At 46.1% G+C, this 18,980-nt stretch overlaps 1 protein-coding gene across 3 annotated transcripts in view; it reads right to left on the bottom strand.

Moving 5' to 3' along the window:
• Positions 1-18,980, bottom strand: part of KCNMA1 (potassium calcium-activated channel subfamily M alpha 1) — a 748,255-nt gene that overhangs the window by 218,342 nt on the left and 510,933 nt on the right. For all 3 annotated transcript variants that reach the window (XM_060111611.1, XM_060111630.1, XM_060111620.1), the window contains exons 7-9: positions 13,563-13,638; positions 11,377-11,547; positions 9,699-9,790 (exon numbers count right to left, since the gene is read on the bottom strand). In XM_060111611.1, coding sequence (XP_059967594.1) covers positions 9,699-9,790; positions 11,377-11,547; positions 13,563-13,638 — 339 coding nt within the window. The remainder of the gene's footprint in view (positions 1-9,698; positions 9,791-11,376; positions 11,548-13,562; positions 13,639-18,980) is intronic.

Here is an 18,980-nt window from a genome sequence, read left to right as displayed (position 1 = left end):
GTTCCAGAGCTTGCTAAGGCATAAGATGCCACAGAAGGACTTTGTCAGATATGGAAAGGAACGGAACTCAGGGTGGTAGCAGCAGTTCCCCTACCTCCCAAATCTTTCCACATCCCTCTTTTACTGGGTCCATCGTTAGACCCATAGGTTTTTAGATGCACAAGTCACCCCACTGTTACCTTTGCCCTAACTACTCTAATGGGTACATTTAACAATGTGAATTATCAACTTGCTTTTAGGAGCATTCCCTCTAAAATGCTTGTAGCCTTCATGATTGTTTTATACCTTCATTATTTTACTGAACAAAGTTCCTGCCAAAAGAGCATTTCACAGGGACGATGCTCCTCTGTCATCCAGCTTCTGTTTATCGGCTACTGGCTCCTTGGATGGTTCCGATTGGTCAAAGTCTCAGATAAGCTCCAGGAGAGCAAGAATCACATTTTCTTGTTCATCCTTTTAACCACAGCACCTAGCAGAGTGCCTGGACCATAACAGGGCTCAATAATTGTTAGTTGAGCAAATATGTTGGGATAGGAGGTTTCCTAAATCTGTTCTATATACTAGCTGGCATTTGCCTTTGAGGTCAGTGGCTAAGGCCATAAAACCTCTCACAAGATGGGCATGCATCTATCTCTGAACATGTGTCCTTACTGAGAAGGTATAGTGGGGGACATAAGATTGTTTTTACTGACAAGTGGTACCCACATTTGGAGCAGCCCCTGTGGTTTTCGGGGTGGGAGCAGGTCATTGTTTCCCAATACCAGTAACAGACGTGGAGGTACAAAATCAAGTTTCCATGGGTTTCACGTTGCATGAGCCTCTAAAGATTGTTTTTTAATAAAAAGAGCCACCGGACTTGGCCAGTTAGAAAGCTTCCTGGTTTATTTTCAGTGTATGATGGCAGCATCAGTGGGATGAACACCAGATCTACTGGGAAGCACTGTGCACATCCTCTGGAAAGACTTCTATGAGAATGGATGACACAGCCGGAAAACAGAAACCACGGGGCAACTTAGTCTTGGCTGGTTGTGTTTGTTCTTTACATTCAGAATCTACCCAGGAAGCATTCACCCAATCAAATGTGAGATTAAGCAGAAAGAATCTTCAGGGATTATAATTAGAAAAGTCATATTCAGAATTCTTTTTCTTTAATGAAGAAAGAATATTTGAGAATGAAAGTCTAAGTCTGAATATGACTATTTTTTAAGGTACACAGTTCATCTCCCACCTACCTTTCTATTCTTGTTTTCAGAACAATAGCTGGAACATTTTGATAGGCGTGTGGAAGGGAAGACAGACAGCAGAAAAGTGCGGGGGGGTGGGTAGGGGGAGGGAGACAGCCTTCATTCCATTAGTATTATCAGGAGATTGATTTAATATGCGCCCAAGTCTCTCCAAATAGAGCTTCAAGTTTAAAAAGGACTGAAGATGTGACTTACAAGAATCCAAAGCAGAGGCAAAGAGAGAAGCGCCCACATCCACACCCACCAAGACCCCTCTCATTGGAAAGGGATACCTGGCACTTTACATTACACAATACAGCATCTAACAACACTTGCTTTTGGTATCTGCCCCTTGGTACTGAATTTCAGAAGTAGTCAAGGGGTCATTTTTCCAAAGTATTAGGGCAATCTCACTTTTTCTTCTTCCCCCGAAAGTTTAATGCAAATCAAAGCAGAATGCCTAATCAGTCCAAGATGGCCTGTCAACTTGAATTATCTGTTTGTCTTCCTATTTACTCTGTCTGTCTGTCTACAGTTCTTCATATCTCTGTGAAGATCAGTTATTGGGGCCTGTGTTTCCTTCTGACTAGAATGGCTACCAGATGATCCTTCCTGGTGATATGTTGATGATTTGCTAATTTATGGCTTTTAAAATCTAGGAATCTGAAAACCTAGCTGAGAGTTCAGGCTGGGAATCACGTGGACCCCGCGAGGAGAAGGCTGAATGGCTTACTTGTCAAGGGATCGAAGTTTGTATAAAATGCAAAGCTTCAGTGACATTTCAACCAGAGGGATGTCTGTGATGCAGAAATCATAAATGGCATCTTATAGGGACCATGCCTCCCAGGAGGAGCACAGGCCATGGGGGAGGGGGAGGGAGTGTGGCCAGAGCTACACGTGTATGGGAAAGGAAAAGACATGGGGCTCAGCCCATGAATTAACCCCACGTCCTCTTCCCAAGCACTGGGGTCAGGCCTTCTCAGAAAGAGTAGAGAAAGAAGTGTTATTGTAGGGAGACTGTGACCTCTGGGAACCAAGTGGGGAGGTTTACACAAGCTCTGAGTTTGAACTCCCCGACCACTTTGGTGGCCAAATAATGTAACATATAGCTCAAGACAGATGTGGTGTATTTGGAGATTTTTATGGGTGTGTAGAAATACATTCATCCCCAGTGTCTGGCGTGTTGCAAGCACTCAATAAACACACGTGGACTAGATGAAGATGAAGGCAAGACTCACGTTAGTTCTCTTTGGGGGCAGGAAATGGACTATGGGGGTAGATTAAAGGAGTCTTTGTAAAGAAATAATCCCTGTTCTGGTGCAGAAGACTGTTTAAGATTCCAATTCTTTTTTTAAACAATGGTCTAGAACCAGGTGGGCAAAACCTGAGTGGTGGAGAAAATGGAATTTCCTGTTGATACAAGACAGCCAGGCAGGAGGGAATAGAATGTGGTCTCAAAAAAGAACAAAGGATGCAGAGGGAGATGAAGGGCTTACTTCTGATCAGAGGAAAGACACAAAATTAAATGACCTGATAATCAGGAAGCAGGGAAGGGAAGCAGGATGTCCTCTCCTGGGTAAGTCAGCGGATAACACTACTGCAGGCAAACTAGGCCTGAGAGAGAAGTGATATTTTAAGACTTAGTTTCTTGGAGGCAGAACTAAAGACCAATATTCAGGAGGGGTTCCCGTAATACGAATTTTAAAACCTGGGGTGTTAACTCCCCTTCGCCTAGGCGGCAACAAAAGCTGGGGTAGGTAGCTGTTGAACAGGTTGTAACAGCCCTTCCTCTGAGGTGTCACCTCTCTGGACCACTCTATCCCTGTAAATAATCCGTTTTGCTCCATAACAGCATCTTAGGTCTTTTTCGTTTTTGCCACACATATTAAAATCTGTACTTGGCATTTTCTTTAGTCCTACCCTTGCCATTGTCTGTCAATGTCATTGCCATTGCCCCCCAGAGACTGTAACCTCCATGTGACAGGTGCCGTGTGTAACTTGCTCACCACTGAATCCCTGGCACCCAACACCACCCAGCAACCTGCCCGACACGTGGTACTGGCTGAATGTCTGCAGCCACAACGAGTGAACCAGCGAAGGTGATAACAGGAGTGGATAGTGCGGCAGGTAACTGTGCTCTCTGTTCTTTCTTGAAATTTTGTTCTAAATTATTGAATGCTTTGTAAAATACGAGCACTGACATTGAGGCACAAAATAAAGCACTCTGGTTCATTTTTAAATGGAAAAGCATGATAAAGTCTGCCCACTTCTACAGCTTTAAGGCTGCATCGTACAACCCTGAGGCCACACCTGATGTTGAAGATAGACCGCCCAAACTCCCTGCTGAAGGACTCAGCTTCCTGAGGGTTAAAAGCTGAGGTTCCCGCTCAAAGCTATGAAATAAAGCCAGGGAGTGTATGTATCTCGCCCAAGACTTTCCAGGAGGGACACCTGCTACTCTAGTTCTCACTGACTGTTAAGAAACCACCATCAGGGGCCTCCCTGGTGGCGCAGTGATTGAGAGTCCGCCTGCCGATGCAGGGGATACGGGTTCGTGCCCCGGTCTGGGAGGATCCCATATGCCGCGGAGCAGCTGGGCCCGTGAGCCATGGCCGCTGAGCCTGCGCATCTGGAGCCTGTGCTCCGCAACGGGAGAGGCCACAACAGTGAGAGGCCCGCGTACGGCAAAAAAAAAAAAAAGAAACCACCATCAAAGAAATGCCCTGAGCTGTGCAGACCAGCTGGGGAACTGAAGGACCCAGGTGGATACGTCTGCCTGGGCAGAGAATGCTCTTCTCCAGATGATAAGCAGGTAGGCTCTGCCCAGGAGGGAGCCCAAGCCTGGTAGATCAGTACAATCCACCAGGGCTGGTCCCCTAGGAAATGACCTCCCCAGGAAGGGGAGGAACTTGTTGAAACCCACAAATAAGGCACAAAATTTCATTTTGGTCAATGATCTGTCTGTCCATCCTGGAGAACCCCTCATTGTTAGACGTGTTCAAGAGGTAGATACACTTCCAGTCTAACCAAATGAGAAAAGTCAGGAAGAAATGGTTTTGTCCCATCTCCACCTTTTTGTCCTTGATGCTGAGGCCAGGCTCCTTAGAGGCACTAGGTAAGCAGAATGGGGAGATAGGCCCAAAGTGATGCTTGTGGTGCCTTTCTCTTCCTGGTCATTGGAAAGGATACGATGATAGGATCATGGAGTTTAGAGCAGAGAGGGGTCTCAAGAGATGATTTAGAGAAGCAGCATGGCCCAGTGGAGCAGACTGCCCCCGGGTTCAAATCCCAGATCAACGCTTTACTAGCTGTACAATGTCAGGCAAGTCACTGCAAATGGAGATGATAGTAATACCTTCCTCACGTGGTTGCCATGAGGATGGGGAAGGATGCAAGCGTTTGTAGATATAACTTGTAGTAATTATTACTGTCATAGAAGGCAGTCCCAGTGCTTGGGGTATATCGATTCATGTTCTCATTTCCAGAATTACGTGGCACTCCTCTGTCTATATAATGAGGAGGTCTAAGAGAAGCCACGGCATTTATGTTGCACTGTTTGGCTCTAAAACAGAATCTTAGGTCGTTTTTGTCTTTGCCACACAGCTTTCAAGACAGCTTCCTTGAACTGGAGCTAGAGCCAGGTTAGTCTGTGACAACTATTCCCCTACCAGAAGAGGGGCGCAGACTCCTCATCCCGCTGGGGGATCTTCCTCCTAGTAAGTTACATTCAGCTTCCCATCCCCTTTTCCCTACTCCTTGTTCTCAACTGTCCATCTCTCTCTCTGTGTCCTCCTAGCATTTGGCTACCAGGAATCAGTAGAATAATCCAAACCCACCCATCCTCCCCTCTCCCAAACACCTGGCCTGGGACTCCCTCAGTTTCGGGCCCCAGGAGCCCGTCATGCGAAGTACAACGTCTGGATGGCTCCCCAGCCCAGCTGCCTCTGACAAGGGGGGTTAGGGCAGATGGATTCCTCTCTCTGGCCGATTATTTTCCATGGCCCTTGGCCACGTGACCTCGGACCATGATCTTGTCAGTTCTCATACACGAACCAGAAGTGGGCTGAGTCACAAGCAGAGAAGAAACCTCTGGGGGAAACAGCAGGGGCTGTGGGAAGAAGAAGAGCGAGCTGGGACCCCAAAGGCCATGGGAGCCTCACCCCTCCAACTCCCCCACCTCTGAGCAGCTTGGAGCTTACAGGAAGGGAAGGAGACGGAGGCAGTGGCCTCGAGAGGCAGGCTGGGCTGCAGGAGAGCTACTCTTCTGAGTAAGATCTGAGGTCTCAGCCCAAGAAACTCACTGTCCCCAAGACCTCCGACTCAGAGAGACTGCCTGCCTGGACACTGATTGGACCTTTGGTTATCAACACCCAAGTCCCTATCTTAGGAGCCCCCCTACCTCATAATGGATAAACTAGAGAAGGACTCACACGCACCTCCTCACATCTACTGTTGGCTCTGGGTATCCTGTGGGAGGCCAGATGAGGAATGTTGATGAGAACATTGGCGTGAGCCTCTGTGGGCCCTGGATGCCGTGTTGCTGGTGAGGATGCCCTGGGGATGCGACGTGAAGTGTTTACGTTATGTCAAACACATAGATTAAAACTGAAAATGAGGTGCCAATGAAATCTTCATATTCTCCAATATCCTGAAATTGGGTGTAGCGTGAACAAAACCCCGGGGTTCTCTACCTAAATTTTTCTTTCCTTTAAATAATCTTTGAATTTCCAAGTCGTGTGTCTCCTCAGCTTTGGGTTACATGTTACCTTGAATTCTCTGACAAGTTAATGCATTGTTAGAGAGGTTATTTCTGAGCAAAATGTGCACACGTAAACAAATCCCTTAACTATGTATATGTTTTAATTACTTTCTGGGCATCCATCTGATGAAATCTTAGGGAGAAAAGATACACGTACGTGTGTCCATGGGTATAGCACATATATTTATGCATACACAAAAACACGGGGCGAAGTGCGCTATTTTAAGAGTCTGAACTCTATCTTTCAAAAAAGTTTAGCTGCTTTCCTTTTGCAAATGCATTTAATTTTATCTGGAAACTTTTTGACATTAGAAATAGAACAACTGTAGTTTCTCATTATGTTTGCTGCCAGAATCCATGCTTGGTTGCTCAACTAAAGACCTTATATTGCTAATTACTACCACATGCCCGTATCCCAAGCGAAAGAAAACTTATTGATTCTGACAGCCCATTCTCTCAACACTGAATTCCAAATGAAAACTCAAATTTTGGCCAAACATAACATTTCATCAATCTTGTTCTACTGACTGGAAAAACAACATCAAACAAAGGGTGCTAATGGCCCTTTATTACCGTTCCTTTCCCAGGCTTATATTTTCTGATGAAAGATCTAAGTGACCAAAGGGCTTCTTTAAACTACTTAGTAATTAGCTTTTGAACCAGGAAACAATGCGTAAAGTAAAGTGAACAGTCCCGGTGCTGATGACAGAACGTACTTTCTGTCCGCAGGGTCGGAGGACCTCGGAGACCCAGAGTGAACATTAAAAGCAAAGTGTGCATTTTCATAAAGGGAGAAGAAAAAAGAGAGAGAGAGAGAGAGAACCAGGCTAAAACCGGTGATAAAAGATGCTGATGGAGCCAGAACAAAAGCTGCGGGAAGTCTGTGATCTCAAGCCGTCAGCACGCGGGGGGTTTGAGTGGAGCTGCCAAGGCCAAGGGACAACCGGATGGGACTGGAGCGGGTGAGCGACCGTGGGTCTCAGGGCCTCCTCTGGGTCACCCGTCAACAAAAGGCACCAGCCAGCAGGCCCACCCACACTGGACTATGGCAGCTATTTTGGAGAAAAAACAAAATGTACGTGGAGTGAGAGTCAGGAAATATTTTCAACGTTGACGTCAAGGCAATTGATTTTATTGACTTCTTCAGGGGCAGTGAGTGAGAGGGGAAGGCTGGCTGAGACAGTGGGGTGGGGAGGCCATAAAGGCAACCTGAGCCCTCGGAATGCCTTCTGCTTTATGGAGACCTGTCCGCACCTTCGAGGCAAAACGAACCGAGAAGCTGTTTTCCTCTTGGCACAGAAAAAATGAACAATGGAAATCTCTGGACTTATTTGGCCTTTTGGATCCAACCAATGGCCCAGAAATCGGAACAGCTTGGTTCTCATCTCATCCAGGGCTGTTATAATAATAGGAGGAGGAGGGCTCCATCAGAGTGAAGGTGGGGAAACTTGCTGCCTCCACAGAAAAGACGCCCACTGGCCTCCTCTTGCCCACTGGCCTCTGTGCCTTTGAAAGGAAACGGGTGTCCTGTGGGTAGTTCCAGAAAATGAGTCCTTTTTTCCACCTCCTCATTTTCTGAATGGAGGACTGGACACCTGAGCTCAGGATGCAGTGAGATCACTGATGGGAGAGGAGGTTGTTGGCTCCTTCCAACGTGACCGTCAGGCGATGGATGGAAATGCAATGCTACCGCTTTTATGTTTCTCTTAAAAAACAAAATAGGCTATTCAGGAGTTCATTTAAAAATGTATGAAATTTAAAAAACAAAAACAAAATACTAGTTCTGTGATAGGAACTTCTGTGATTGGGAAGGAGAATGATAATTAAAATATCCTGCATCTTTTTCAAATTCTTTTCCCAATTAGGTTGTTACAGAATATTGAGCAGAGTTCCCTGTGCTATACAGTAGGTCTTTGTTGGTTCTAAATACAGCAGTGTGTATTTGTCAATCCCAAACGCCCTAACTATCTTTCCTCCCATCACACCCTTCCCCTCTGTTAACCATAAGTTCATTCTCTAAGTCTGTGAGTCTGTTTCTGCTTTGTAAAGAAGTTGAAAAAGAATAGATACATGTATATGTATAACTGAATCACTTTGTTGTACACCGGAAACTAACACAACATTGTTTATCAACTGTACCCCAATATGAAATAAAAAGTTTAAAAAAAAATCCTGCATCTTGATCTGGGATGTAGTTCCTGGGTTTGTACATAGGTACAAATTCTTGAGCTGTACATTAAAGATGTGTATATCTTACTGCATGGAAGTTAAAATGAAAGCAAAAACTCAAAAGCAAACAAAGCTGAGCGCCCAAGAAAAAGCTTTAAAAAGAAAACAGTACAGGGACTTCCCTGGTGGCGCAGTGGTTAAGAATCTGCCTGCCAATGCAGGGGACACGGGTTCGAGCCCTGGTCCGGGAAGATTCCCACATGCCGTGGAGCAACTAAGCCTGTGCACAACTACTGAGCTTGCACTCTAGAGCCTGCGAGCCACAACTACTGAGCCCACATGCCACAACTACTGAAGCCCGCCTGCCTAGAGCCCGTGCTCTCAAAACAAGGGAAGCCACCACAATGAGAAGCCCGCGCACCGCAACGAAGAGTAGCCCCCGCTCGCCGCAACTGGAGAAAGCCCACGCGCAGCAACGAAGACCCAACGCAGCCAAAAATAAATAAATAAATAAATTTATTTATTTAAAAAAGAAAACAGTACAGAATGGTTGCTTCCGCCCTGCCTGCCTCCAACCTTCTCCTCTCCAGACGGGAGGACAGAGCAGTCAAGGCCCTGCATCTACTTAGGAGTTAAACTTCTGGTTGACAACGGACCCACACATTGACACTGATACTGACAAAATGATACGAGCACAAACCGAAACAGTACCCAGTAAGAAAGCATTCACGAATGGGAAGCCAAACAAAAGGTGCATCAGGAAGAGCGTGCCATGCCCTGACGTATCATAAATATAGTATTTCCTGCCAATAAGGAATTTCAACTGAGTAATCAGTCCCTTTGAGGACAAGCTCGGTGCCTCCTAGCTAGAGAACTGGTTCCCCGGTGGCCACAGTGCCAAGGTGACCTCGATCTTGCCCTCCTTAGGACTTCCCTGTGAGAGTAGGAGCCCATGTTATGGCTGCCCAAAAACCCCATAGGATGGCATCAGTTTCATCTGAGGGACCAGAATGCAATCACTCACCTACTTAATATAAAGAATGAGTGAGCTGGGTTTACGTGTTAGGGATGAGAACAGAAAATATGGCCCCAGTTACACATGGACCCCTTCCAGGATACATTTATCATGTCTCTTGGAAAGATGGGTGGGGAAGAGAGCTGTGAATGGGAACAAGCCTCAGGAGTTGGCCCACGTGTGATAACTGCGTGAGGTAATTCTGACATCACACCCCACATGGAATGTGGCCCTTCGGGGGTGGGGGTGGTGGTGAGGAGGGGCAGGATTCAGGCGTCTCCGCCACAGGGGCTCTGAAAGTCACTCAACCACATCTTTTTTAATGCAACTGACTTACTTTCTGCCTCCATGTTTGTTAAAAGTCCCGCCGAATTTATTCCGATTCAGGATGAGAGCAGCAATTTCGGGCACGTAGCGGGCAAACATTGCCTACATGCATGAAACAAAGAAACAAGAGCCAAAAAAAAAAAAAAATGGCATGCAGAGAGGATTCTACCGCAGTGGAAGCAACAAAACCCCTTGGCATACTTACTTTCTTCCACTAACCGCACTATAGGAGCCCCCGTATTTCTTGCGGTTTCCTATTAACTCTATGATTTCAGGGACGTAGCTGGCAAACATGGCCTGAGGAAAAGATAGGAGACAGAAGAGAGACTAAAAAGACAGGCCAAAGAAAGGGGGTGACCTTTTCAGAAGTGGGGGGTATTAAGATCTGAAAACACAAAAGGGCTAGAACTGCAAAGGTACATATTAATATGTTAGATTGTAAAAAATAAATAAATAAAAGCACAAAAAGGGCAAGCTCCTGAAAATACACAGGACAAAACAAACATTAGCCAACCTAGACAACTAAAAAAACAAACAAACAAAAAAACACAGTCAAGAAAAATGTAAAGGAGACAGGAATAAATAAATTGACATCTAGTTCTTCTTCCTGAATAGAAATAAGGGAATGCATGCTGGAAAAATATCACACACACACACACACACACACACACACACACAATTTCAAGAGAAGGCCTTTCTTTCTAATTATAGTTCACATGAGAATCTATGCCTTTATGAATGATTAAAGACAATAAACACCAAAAGAAGATTTAAAAATATATAAACTTTTCCACTAAAAAAAAAAAAATCACTAAAAAGCACAAAACGTAAATTTAAGAAATCACATAGGAAAGGAGAGCAAGGAGAAACACAAATCTGCCATGTTTTGTCCAACAAACATTGTGCTTGTGGCGGGATAAAGGGGTCTCATCTGCAGGGACCTCACGGGTGCTGTGAGAACACTGTGCTAATGTACACACCACACGTACATTTATATACATTTTTCAAATGTATATGCCATATGCATACAAAACAGAGATGTGGATGCATTAAATAAATGCATGTGCGGTGTACATATGTGAAAGCTGTGTGTGAATTTAGGGTTTTAATCACTGACCTCACACACAGCAAAAATCTAAACGTCAAATGAGCTACTTTGAAAGACAAAATGCAGCCACCACCGATGAGTTGCCAGAAATCCCCCTTGAAAAGCACAATACATCATAAACCACCGTGATGATCTGCACAGAGCAGAAAAGCAAATAGTGCAACTTTCTGACTTACAGGGGGGGAGGGAAAATACCGTGTAAGGGAGTTGGTTGGCTGGTTACAAAACCATACTCTGCTAACGTAGTGATGTCCATCCAGAGGAGACCAGTGGGCTCTCCTTCCTCCGGGGTGGGGACACTCCTCTTTAGAGCAAGGCCCCAGCCACAGTGTTTGTTGGAAGTTCAGGGAGGGGGAAGGGGGCAGGGAGCTCTTGAAACCGCAAACTGTCTACAGAGTATCAACAGTGTCTACCCGGTCAGGTGATAGCAGTGTCCTTGCAGAATATCAGATGCTGAATTACATTACAAAGGCACAGACACTCTCACTTGATAAGTGAGCATCACTTCCTTAAGACAATTAGCTTTGCTCCGGGCTAAATGGCTGTCCCTCACAAGGACACCATGCCTGGGTCTCAGGGTAACAAATTCAACATACCAAAGAAATATGCAGAAAAGTCACCATGGCGTTTGGATTGACTTTACCGGATTGTAACACTAAGGCAGTCGCTTGCCTCTAGTGCAGAAACACAGTCTCAAATACACAGCTTTCAGAAAATGGATAACAGAAAATATTAATGACCACAAAAATCAACATTGTAAGAAAAGAGTTTTTACCAGTCCCCCGAGGATGAAGAAGACCATGAAGAGACGGCCGAGCGTGGTTTTTGCATAAACATCACCGTAACCAACAGTGGACATGGTCACCATGAGCAAATAGACACATTCCCAGTAGGTAAGAGCCTGGTTGTTTTGGAAATTTTCCCATGGGTCCCCTGAATTCTCCACCTAGAGAAAGGAAGAACATTACAGGCATAATAAACCAGAAACACAGAAGCTCCAGCATCTAGGTTGCTCCTGGATGCACAGCATCCTCAGCCCGGGGAGGCCTGAACTGAGCTCTGTAAGTAACGCTCACAACCTCTGAGCAGGTAGTGGAGAAAGTGGAGTGAAAGCCACACTGACACGCCTGCCCAGCTGATTGGGGCAGAGAGGGGAAGGAACTGAGGAACTTATCCAGAGTCCATTTTCTTCTCATTGTTATAAAGATCTGAGGCCAGCTGAATTTTAGGGCATTGCCTCTAGCCATGTGAGGCCCACCCTGGCCCTTCTCTTGAGTTCCTGCTCAGTCCCAAAGAAATTCTGGACCTTCCCACAGGGGACCTCTTCCTTTCATTGTTTGGACCAAGTAGCTGCCCGAGGGACCTTGCTCCTTCAGATCATATGAACAAGCCCCAAAGAGCATCCCTTGCAGTCTGACTGGGCTTTCCTTGCTTTGCAGAAGATCAGTGATGGCTCTGCCCTGCAAACTGAAGAAATCTCCCTTGGAAGCACAAAAAGTGAGCTCATGAGAACTATCTCCATTTGCACACCCTTCAGACCTAGGGCCAGCAAGCTTAGTCTGTAAAGGGCCAGATGGTCAATATTGTTGGCTTTGTGGACCACAGGGTTCCCTGCTCTCTGCAGGGACAACTCATCTCTGCAGGGGCAGCAGGAAATCAGGCAGAGGCAACAGGTGTGGAGAGCTTCTGCCCCAGGGGTGCAGTTGGCCCATCTCTGCTTTAGGCTCACAAACACTTGCTACCCTCCCATCATCTATGATCTGCCGACAAAGCTGTGAGGCAGGCAGGAGAGACGCTTTAGAGGAGAGAGGTCCAGCCCTACAATCCACTGGATGGCCAATGCCTGTGACCTGCCAGGGTGGTCCCTGTGGATGGGCAGCCCCAGGGCCCCTCACCCCAGGGCCTCCAACTCTGCCTCTGCAGAAAGTAAGTTTCCAAGACCTGGCCTCTTTCACACATCAATGCTTGTCCTCAATGTGCTCTTTTCATGGAGGTTTCCTGGTGAAGCAGAAGGTACTTCACCCAATAGTAAGGTGAGGCCACTGCTTATTGAAAACAGCCAATGAACCCTCCATATCTGTGATTTTTGGCACTTAGCAGAATTAGAGTGATTATCTAAGGGTGATTTCAGCCAAGAATACCATCAGCATAAAGGAGTGGGTGGGAAACCATCAGATCTAGTGACCGAGTGATTGACCGGCAGTCTTCCTTTGGATGATAATTACAAAAATCCCAATGGGAGGGAGGGGTAACAATGCTTCCTTCCACCCCTTATGCAGACAGAGGCCCAGCAAGGGAAAGGCACCTTTACCCAAAGCTTCCAAGTTAGATGAGGCTCCTTCTAGCTTTAAAGGTTTGTGTTTGTCTGAAACACACTTCCCACAATAGCTATGCTCCCTAGAAAGCAGGCAGAAATCTGCCCTGGGAAGAAGGTGAGAACAGCTTGACAATAATATAAAGCTTTGGAGTCGTCAATTTAAAAGAATTAACATTTTTGAGACATGAAATAACTTGACAAGCAATCAGGCCAAAGAATCGAAGAGGGCTTTTTGTAAGGGGGAAGTGGAGGGAAATTGAGGAATCTGAATTTGCTGTTTACTAAGAGATGGGGGCCAGACTTGCAACCTGGTCGTCAACCTTTTCTGGTGATTGCTGAGGAAGCACTGCCATCTTGTGGTTGGCTGGGGTTATTGCAGACAGAAGAAAAAAAAAAAAAGGGCAACGAAAGCCCCCATAGCAATACAGGTGAGCTGAAAAACGCAGGTGAAGGGTGTGATCGTGACTCACCATCTGGAACTAGTTTGGGGTAAAAGGATCGGAAATTTAGACAACTGTGCAGTTGCTTCTCGTTTTTTTTGCACTCTACAGCTGGGCTGAAGTTTGTCTCCCAGGTAATAAAATGACTCAGAGAGGGCCTTGCTCCCGAAACGCCAGCACTGAAGCATCTTCAAGGATACTTACCAAATGGATGAACCCGGCTGCTGTTAGCCATGTGCTGATAAATATGGAGAGCAGATTCACCAGCTTGATGGAATTACTGTGCAAAAGACATGAGCAAAATCCCCAAGTTACAGAAGAAGACTCACTTGGGGCTGCCTTCCAGAGGAACAGAGCCTCTTTAGTGCCCACTCCCATGCCCAACCCCCCAGAGCCACCATAAGGGAAGGATCTGAAAGGTGGCATAAGTAGCTCAGGCCAGAGCCTATAGGAAGATGACTTCTGAGTTACTGAAAGTGGTCCCTAAATTAAGCCCTCTGATGGTTTAAAATTTTTTCTTAATTTTTATTTTGAAAATCTTTAAATCTACAGAAATAGTGAAAGAAGAATATAATGAACACTTGGATGCCCTTCATCTCGATTAAGCAGTTAACATTTTGCCACATTGGCTTTATCTCTATACATTTTCTCCTCTTTTTTTTTTTCCTTTTTCTGGCTGAGCCATTTACAAGCACACTGTAGACATCATGACACAACCCCCTGAATACTTCAGCACTGAACACCTAAGAAGGACACTGTGCAAGACAATCATGATACAATTGTCCTGCCTAAGGAAACTGACACGGATTCAGTATCACCATCTAATAGGCACTCTTAATCTAGATATCTCCAGTTGCTCCGAAATTAGGTTTACTGATGCTTTCATGTTTTCACCCTGATTCAGGAAGCAATCAAGGTTCATGTGCTGCATTTGATGATTATGTGGCTTTAATCTAGGGGTCAGGAAACTTTTCTAATAAAGGGACAGATAGTAAATAGGCAGGCTTTGCTGGGTCATAAAGTCTCTGTTGCAACTACTCAATTCTGCTGCTGGAGCAGAAAAGCACCTTGGGAAACCTGTAAAGGAATAGGTGTGGCAGTGTTCCAGGAAAACTTTATTCACAAAGACAGGCAGTGGGCTGATTGGCCTAAGTAGTAATGGCTACTCAGTTTGCCATTCTCTGCTTTATTCTCCTTTAATGTGTAAGTAACACACCCACCCCCAACCAATACACACACCCTTTTAAATCTGTTTTTAGTGCCAATTTAATTTTCTGTGCACCCAGGCCAGCTGTCATCCAGAATGTCCCATATTCTGGATTTGTCTGACTGTTCCCGCCTGATTAGATCCTGTTTCAATACGTCTTTTGAGAATACCCGCCTGGGATGGCATCACATCAGGAAATTCCAACTCAATTGCACCAGGTCCAGGCACCTGGTGAAGGTGGAAACGCCAGATGGCGCCACTGAGAGGTGCCCATTTCCCTTTGTAATTAATATGCCATCTGGGGAGTGGGACTCTGAGACCATATGAATATTCTATTCCCCAACAACCTTATACCTAAAAATTTCAGCATCCACCAGTGTTCCTTGAGAAAGATCGACTGCCACTCACGAGATATTTAGCTCTCTTACAGTAGGGGCCTTGTCGGCAGGGACCCTGGGAGCAGTGAGTCCCTGGTGCACAGCATGGACTCTAAGAATCTGCACTGAGTGAGCTGGTCTCCCCTCTGTACTCGTCCCATCTGCCTTCACCCCGTTCACTCCTACTGGGTGCACAGCTCCTCAATCACTGTTGTCAGCAGGTCGCTGCCCTGTCCAAAGGCTCCTGTTGAGTAAAATATTATGTCCAAACTCCCACCTTCAACACCCTCTGAAGTTTCAGGTCCTCCTACCATGATTCTTTCTACACAAACCTTGCAACTTCCATCACAGCCAAACTTACTCACCAAGTCTTTGTTTATGCTATTACTCAGCTCGAAAGCCCTCCCCATCTATCCAAATATTTCCCTTTCTTCAAAGCCTGGTTCAGTCCCTACCTCTTCCTTAAAGTGGTTCTATACCCACGGGCAATACAAAGTGACCTACGTCTCCTTCACCTCCAGCTATTCATTGGTAACCCATCCCGCTGTCTCAAGGCATCGTTTCAGATTTCTATTTGACTCTTGTGTTCCCACCTGCATCCGTGCAGAAAAGAACTCTATCTCTTTCAATCTCCCCAGAGGGGCCTAACACTGCCCACAGCGTGGTTCAGCCCATCATCCTGGATGGATTGATCTCTGGCCGCTCCCACCGCTTTCTCAAGGGAAACCAATGGTTTAAATTCTAAGAGTTTAAGGTCACAGTGATTAAGAATGGCTAACACAGTTCTTTCACAGGGCTTACCATGTGCACCGCCATTTTAAGTGTTTCACGTATACTAACTCATCAAATCTTCATAATGACTCTATGAGACGGTCCCAAGGTTAAGAAACTGACCCAAGTTCAATGCAGTAAGCAGCAGGGTTGCGACTTGAACCCGGGCAGTTTGGCTCCAGAGTCTGCACTCTTGGCCACTGCAGTGTAGAACACAGTCACAGCCTGGGATCCATCAGAGTGTCTTCCTTGTTGTGAAAGTGAAGCTGTGCCTTCCTGACACCCTGTGTTGAGGATGTGAAGAGGGCCAGAGGGTACTGCCCCAGGGAGGACAGAGGCTATCGCCACATCCCGTCCCCAACCAGTTTCTCAAGAGGAAGCCAAAATAAAGCAAAACCTCCCTGTCTCTGCCTTTTAAGCCCTCTGAGGTGCATTAACCTTGGAGAGAGAGAGACTGATGAGGGACAGGTAGCCAGGGGCAAAGGGAGCGATCTCAGGGAAGCCTGTGTTGTTCATCTTCTCAGAGAATAATTAAGTGCCAAGGTGGTTCACTTACACAGTCCTGGATCCTTGGAGACTGATCAAAGCTGTGTCCCACCAATAACCATGTGGGGCCCTCTTGAGAGATTACAGCTATTGGAGTCTCCGAGCCTCATGGTGCTTTGGGAAAATGACCTTATATGGTGATTATTAATCTCTGATTGTCACAGTGGTATTAATAGTACTTAAGGGAGCTCTCTGTTGTGCAGAGAAGATTTAATCACTGTTGCTGAACGAGTCCCTATGAAGCACTGAAATCTGATTATTTTTTATGGCATCTGCATCATTACAGATGCCCAGTGTTAGGAATTTGCTTTTCAAATGAAACTCTATGACCAGGCAATCATCTACAAGCTCTGTGCAAGAGACACAAGATTAACTCTTGGACTTTCTCCATATCCTGAAATTTGAACCTCACCAAGCTGAAGAGGGCTCCTTGGAAAGAGGGAAGGGGTTGCGGAACAGGGTTGTGGGCTCTCTGCATGGCAAGAGGCCACTGGAGACAGTCATAGACTTCAGGGCCAAGCCCAGGGGTCTGGACCAAAGGGCAAGTTCCCAATGGTTAGAATGACTGGAACTATTCAGGTTCGAGCCCCCTCATGATAAGGGATAGACTGTGACGTTCGCATGAGAACCTAACTTCATTTTCGTGTTTTCCATGATCATTTCTGGGTTCCTGCCCCATGAGTTCTCACTAGCCATTAGAGTTGTATCAGTGGATACAGTGAATCATCGTCCATGGGCAGGCACAGAGACTTTTCTGTTCTTATAGACCAGAGACATTTTTTAGGACTCCGTCGATATTGGGAGAGAGAGTCTGTCTCTGTAGATACTGGACGAATGAATGTCTGTCTTTTTCCAAGATTATAGCTGAAAACCCAGAACCACTGGGGACCACCTCTGCTCTCAGTGTATTTAACAAGACATGTATGGGTTGAGACTGAAAACATCATCTCTTTCCAAAAAGCAATACGAATTTATCTCTGTTCTGCTTGACCAGTATTTTCCTGTTTGTTTCTGACTGAGAATAGAGACAGATGCCAATGCCCTTATTTTGTTTTACTGTTACCTTTGCTGGACAGATGTGCAATCCCCTCAAAGTCAACTGCACTGTACCCCATGGGGATGAATGGTCTGAACTATAAGACACAGAGTGAAGCAAAATCAAGTTCTGTCAATTCTAACCCTTAAATCTCTCTCGATCCCTCTCCCTCTTCTCCGAAGGCCAGCCCCTAGTGCCACTTGCCTGGACAACTGCCTCCTGACTCGTCTCATGGTCTAAGGCTTAGATGTTTTAGACCCACCCTCTATACAACTGGTGGAATAGTGGCTCTTCCTAAAATGTAAATCTGACCACGTTCCTCTCCTGCCAAAACCCCTCAACAACTCTTCCTTGCTCTCCAAGGCAAATCCATGACATCTGAGAGCCCTCACGATGTGGCCTCTGCCTGCAGTCTCTATACCGCTTACTCTTTTCAAGAACTTTAACCTTGGAGCCGTTTCTGAGGTAATATATGTAGTACAGTGATTTCAGTTTCCAAAATGTCAAAACAAAAAAATGTGTTGTTTAGGTAAATGATGGTACATACATAGAGTGGAATGCTATCTGGGAAATGGAAGTGACACGGTAGAATATTAGTGAGGTTATCTCAACCATGATGGTGCTGAGGAAACTGGGCTTTATCCTTTTCTATATTGTTGACATGTTTACACTACACTTTAATAATTAGAGGAAACAGTAAGGCAACTACCTATTTAAAAAAAAAAGCACTAGGTGCTCCATGTCCCCACCTATATCTCCATCATCAGCATTAAATGAGGTATGGAATGACAGCCTTCAGACAGAGCTGCTTCCTTTGCTCTGACTGTATGAGTCTGCTTGCCAGTTTGCTGGGCAACTGAGGAACTGCCAAAAGCTCAGACGATGGCACAAGGTCTCCCAGTGGCCCCTTCCATATGCCATTTATAGGACATGGAGCCTTTGAGGCCCTTCTGTTGGCTGGCAGTTTGGGGAATGACCCTGATGCCGTCCCGTTACTGTGACTTTCTGTTCTCTCCGTCATCCTGTTCACTCTGTCATTGTTTTCCTGACCTCTTCAGCCTTTCTGTCTCCCTCTTTCCCCACCCCTCTTTCTCTTTCTCTCCGCTCCCCCCCCCCCATATATTTCTCTGCCCTGTTTCTTCCCACTTTGGGCCAGGAGAGGCAGCCGAAGAACGGAACATGAAACCACAATTTCATATCATTATTTCAAATCACATTTCAATGTCTCCACCGCTACCCAATACCCCAGGTTGCTGGGGACTGGCTGCTAGAGAAAGTCATACAAAACCCCTGGAAAGATGATGACAGGGCTCCACCCACCCTCCTGGAAGGTCCCTGTGAAAGCAGCAAAGTACAGAGGCGTTACCAGAAAATCCCTCAAGGTCCGAAGCCCTACAAGGACCCAGGCTTCTGCTTCTCTGCGGCAGAGCACGCGGGATCTGTGCCTGGGGCTCACAGAAGGAAGGGGGCCGCGATCAGCCAGGCAGCTGGAGAGGGAACGGGCTCAGAGAGCTATTCTAGACCTCCCGAGTTCTTACAATCAGATGAAGGTTCAGCCTGTGCCTGGTGATCTGGCCTCTCCCTGCCCTCCTAATCCCATCTCTCTCTTTTCCAACCATGGAAACCCCAGCCTCCAAGAGCACAGAATTACTCAACGTTCCCCCCAAAGCCATGTTCTCTCACTT

This window comes from Mesoplodon densirostris, chromosome 1 (assembly GCF_025265405.1).
Source record: "Mesoplodon densirostris isolate mMesDen1 chromosome 1, mMesDen1 primary haplotype, whole genome shotgun sequence".
Lineage (NCBI taxonomy): Eukaryota > Metazoa > Chordata > Mammalia > Artiodactyla > Ziphiidae > Mesoplodon > Mesoplodon densirostris.
Note: the sequence above shows the minus strand (reverse complement) of the source record. Positions and strands in the feature narration are given on the sequence as shown.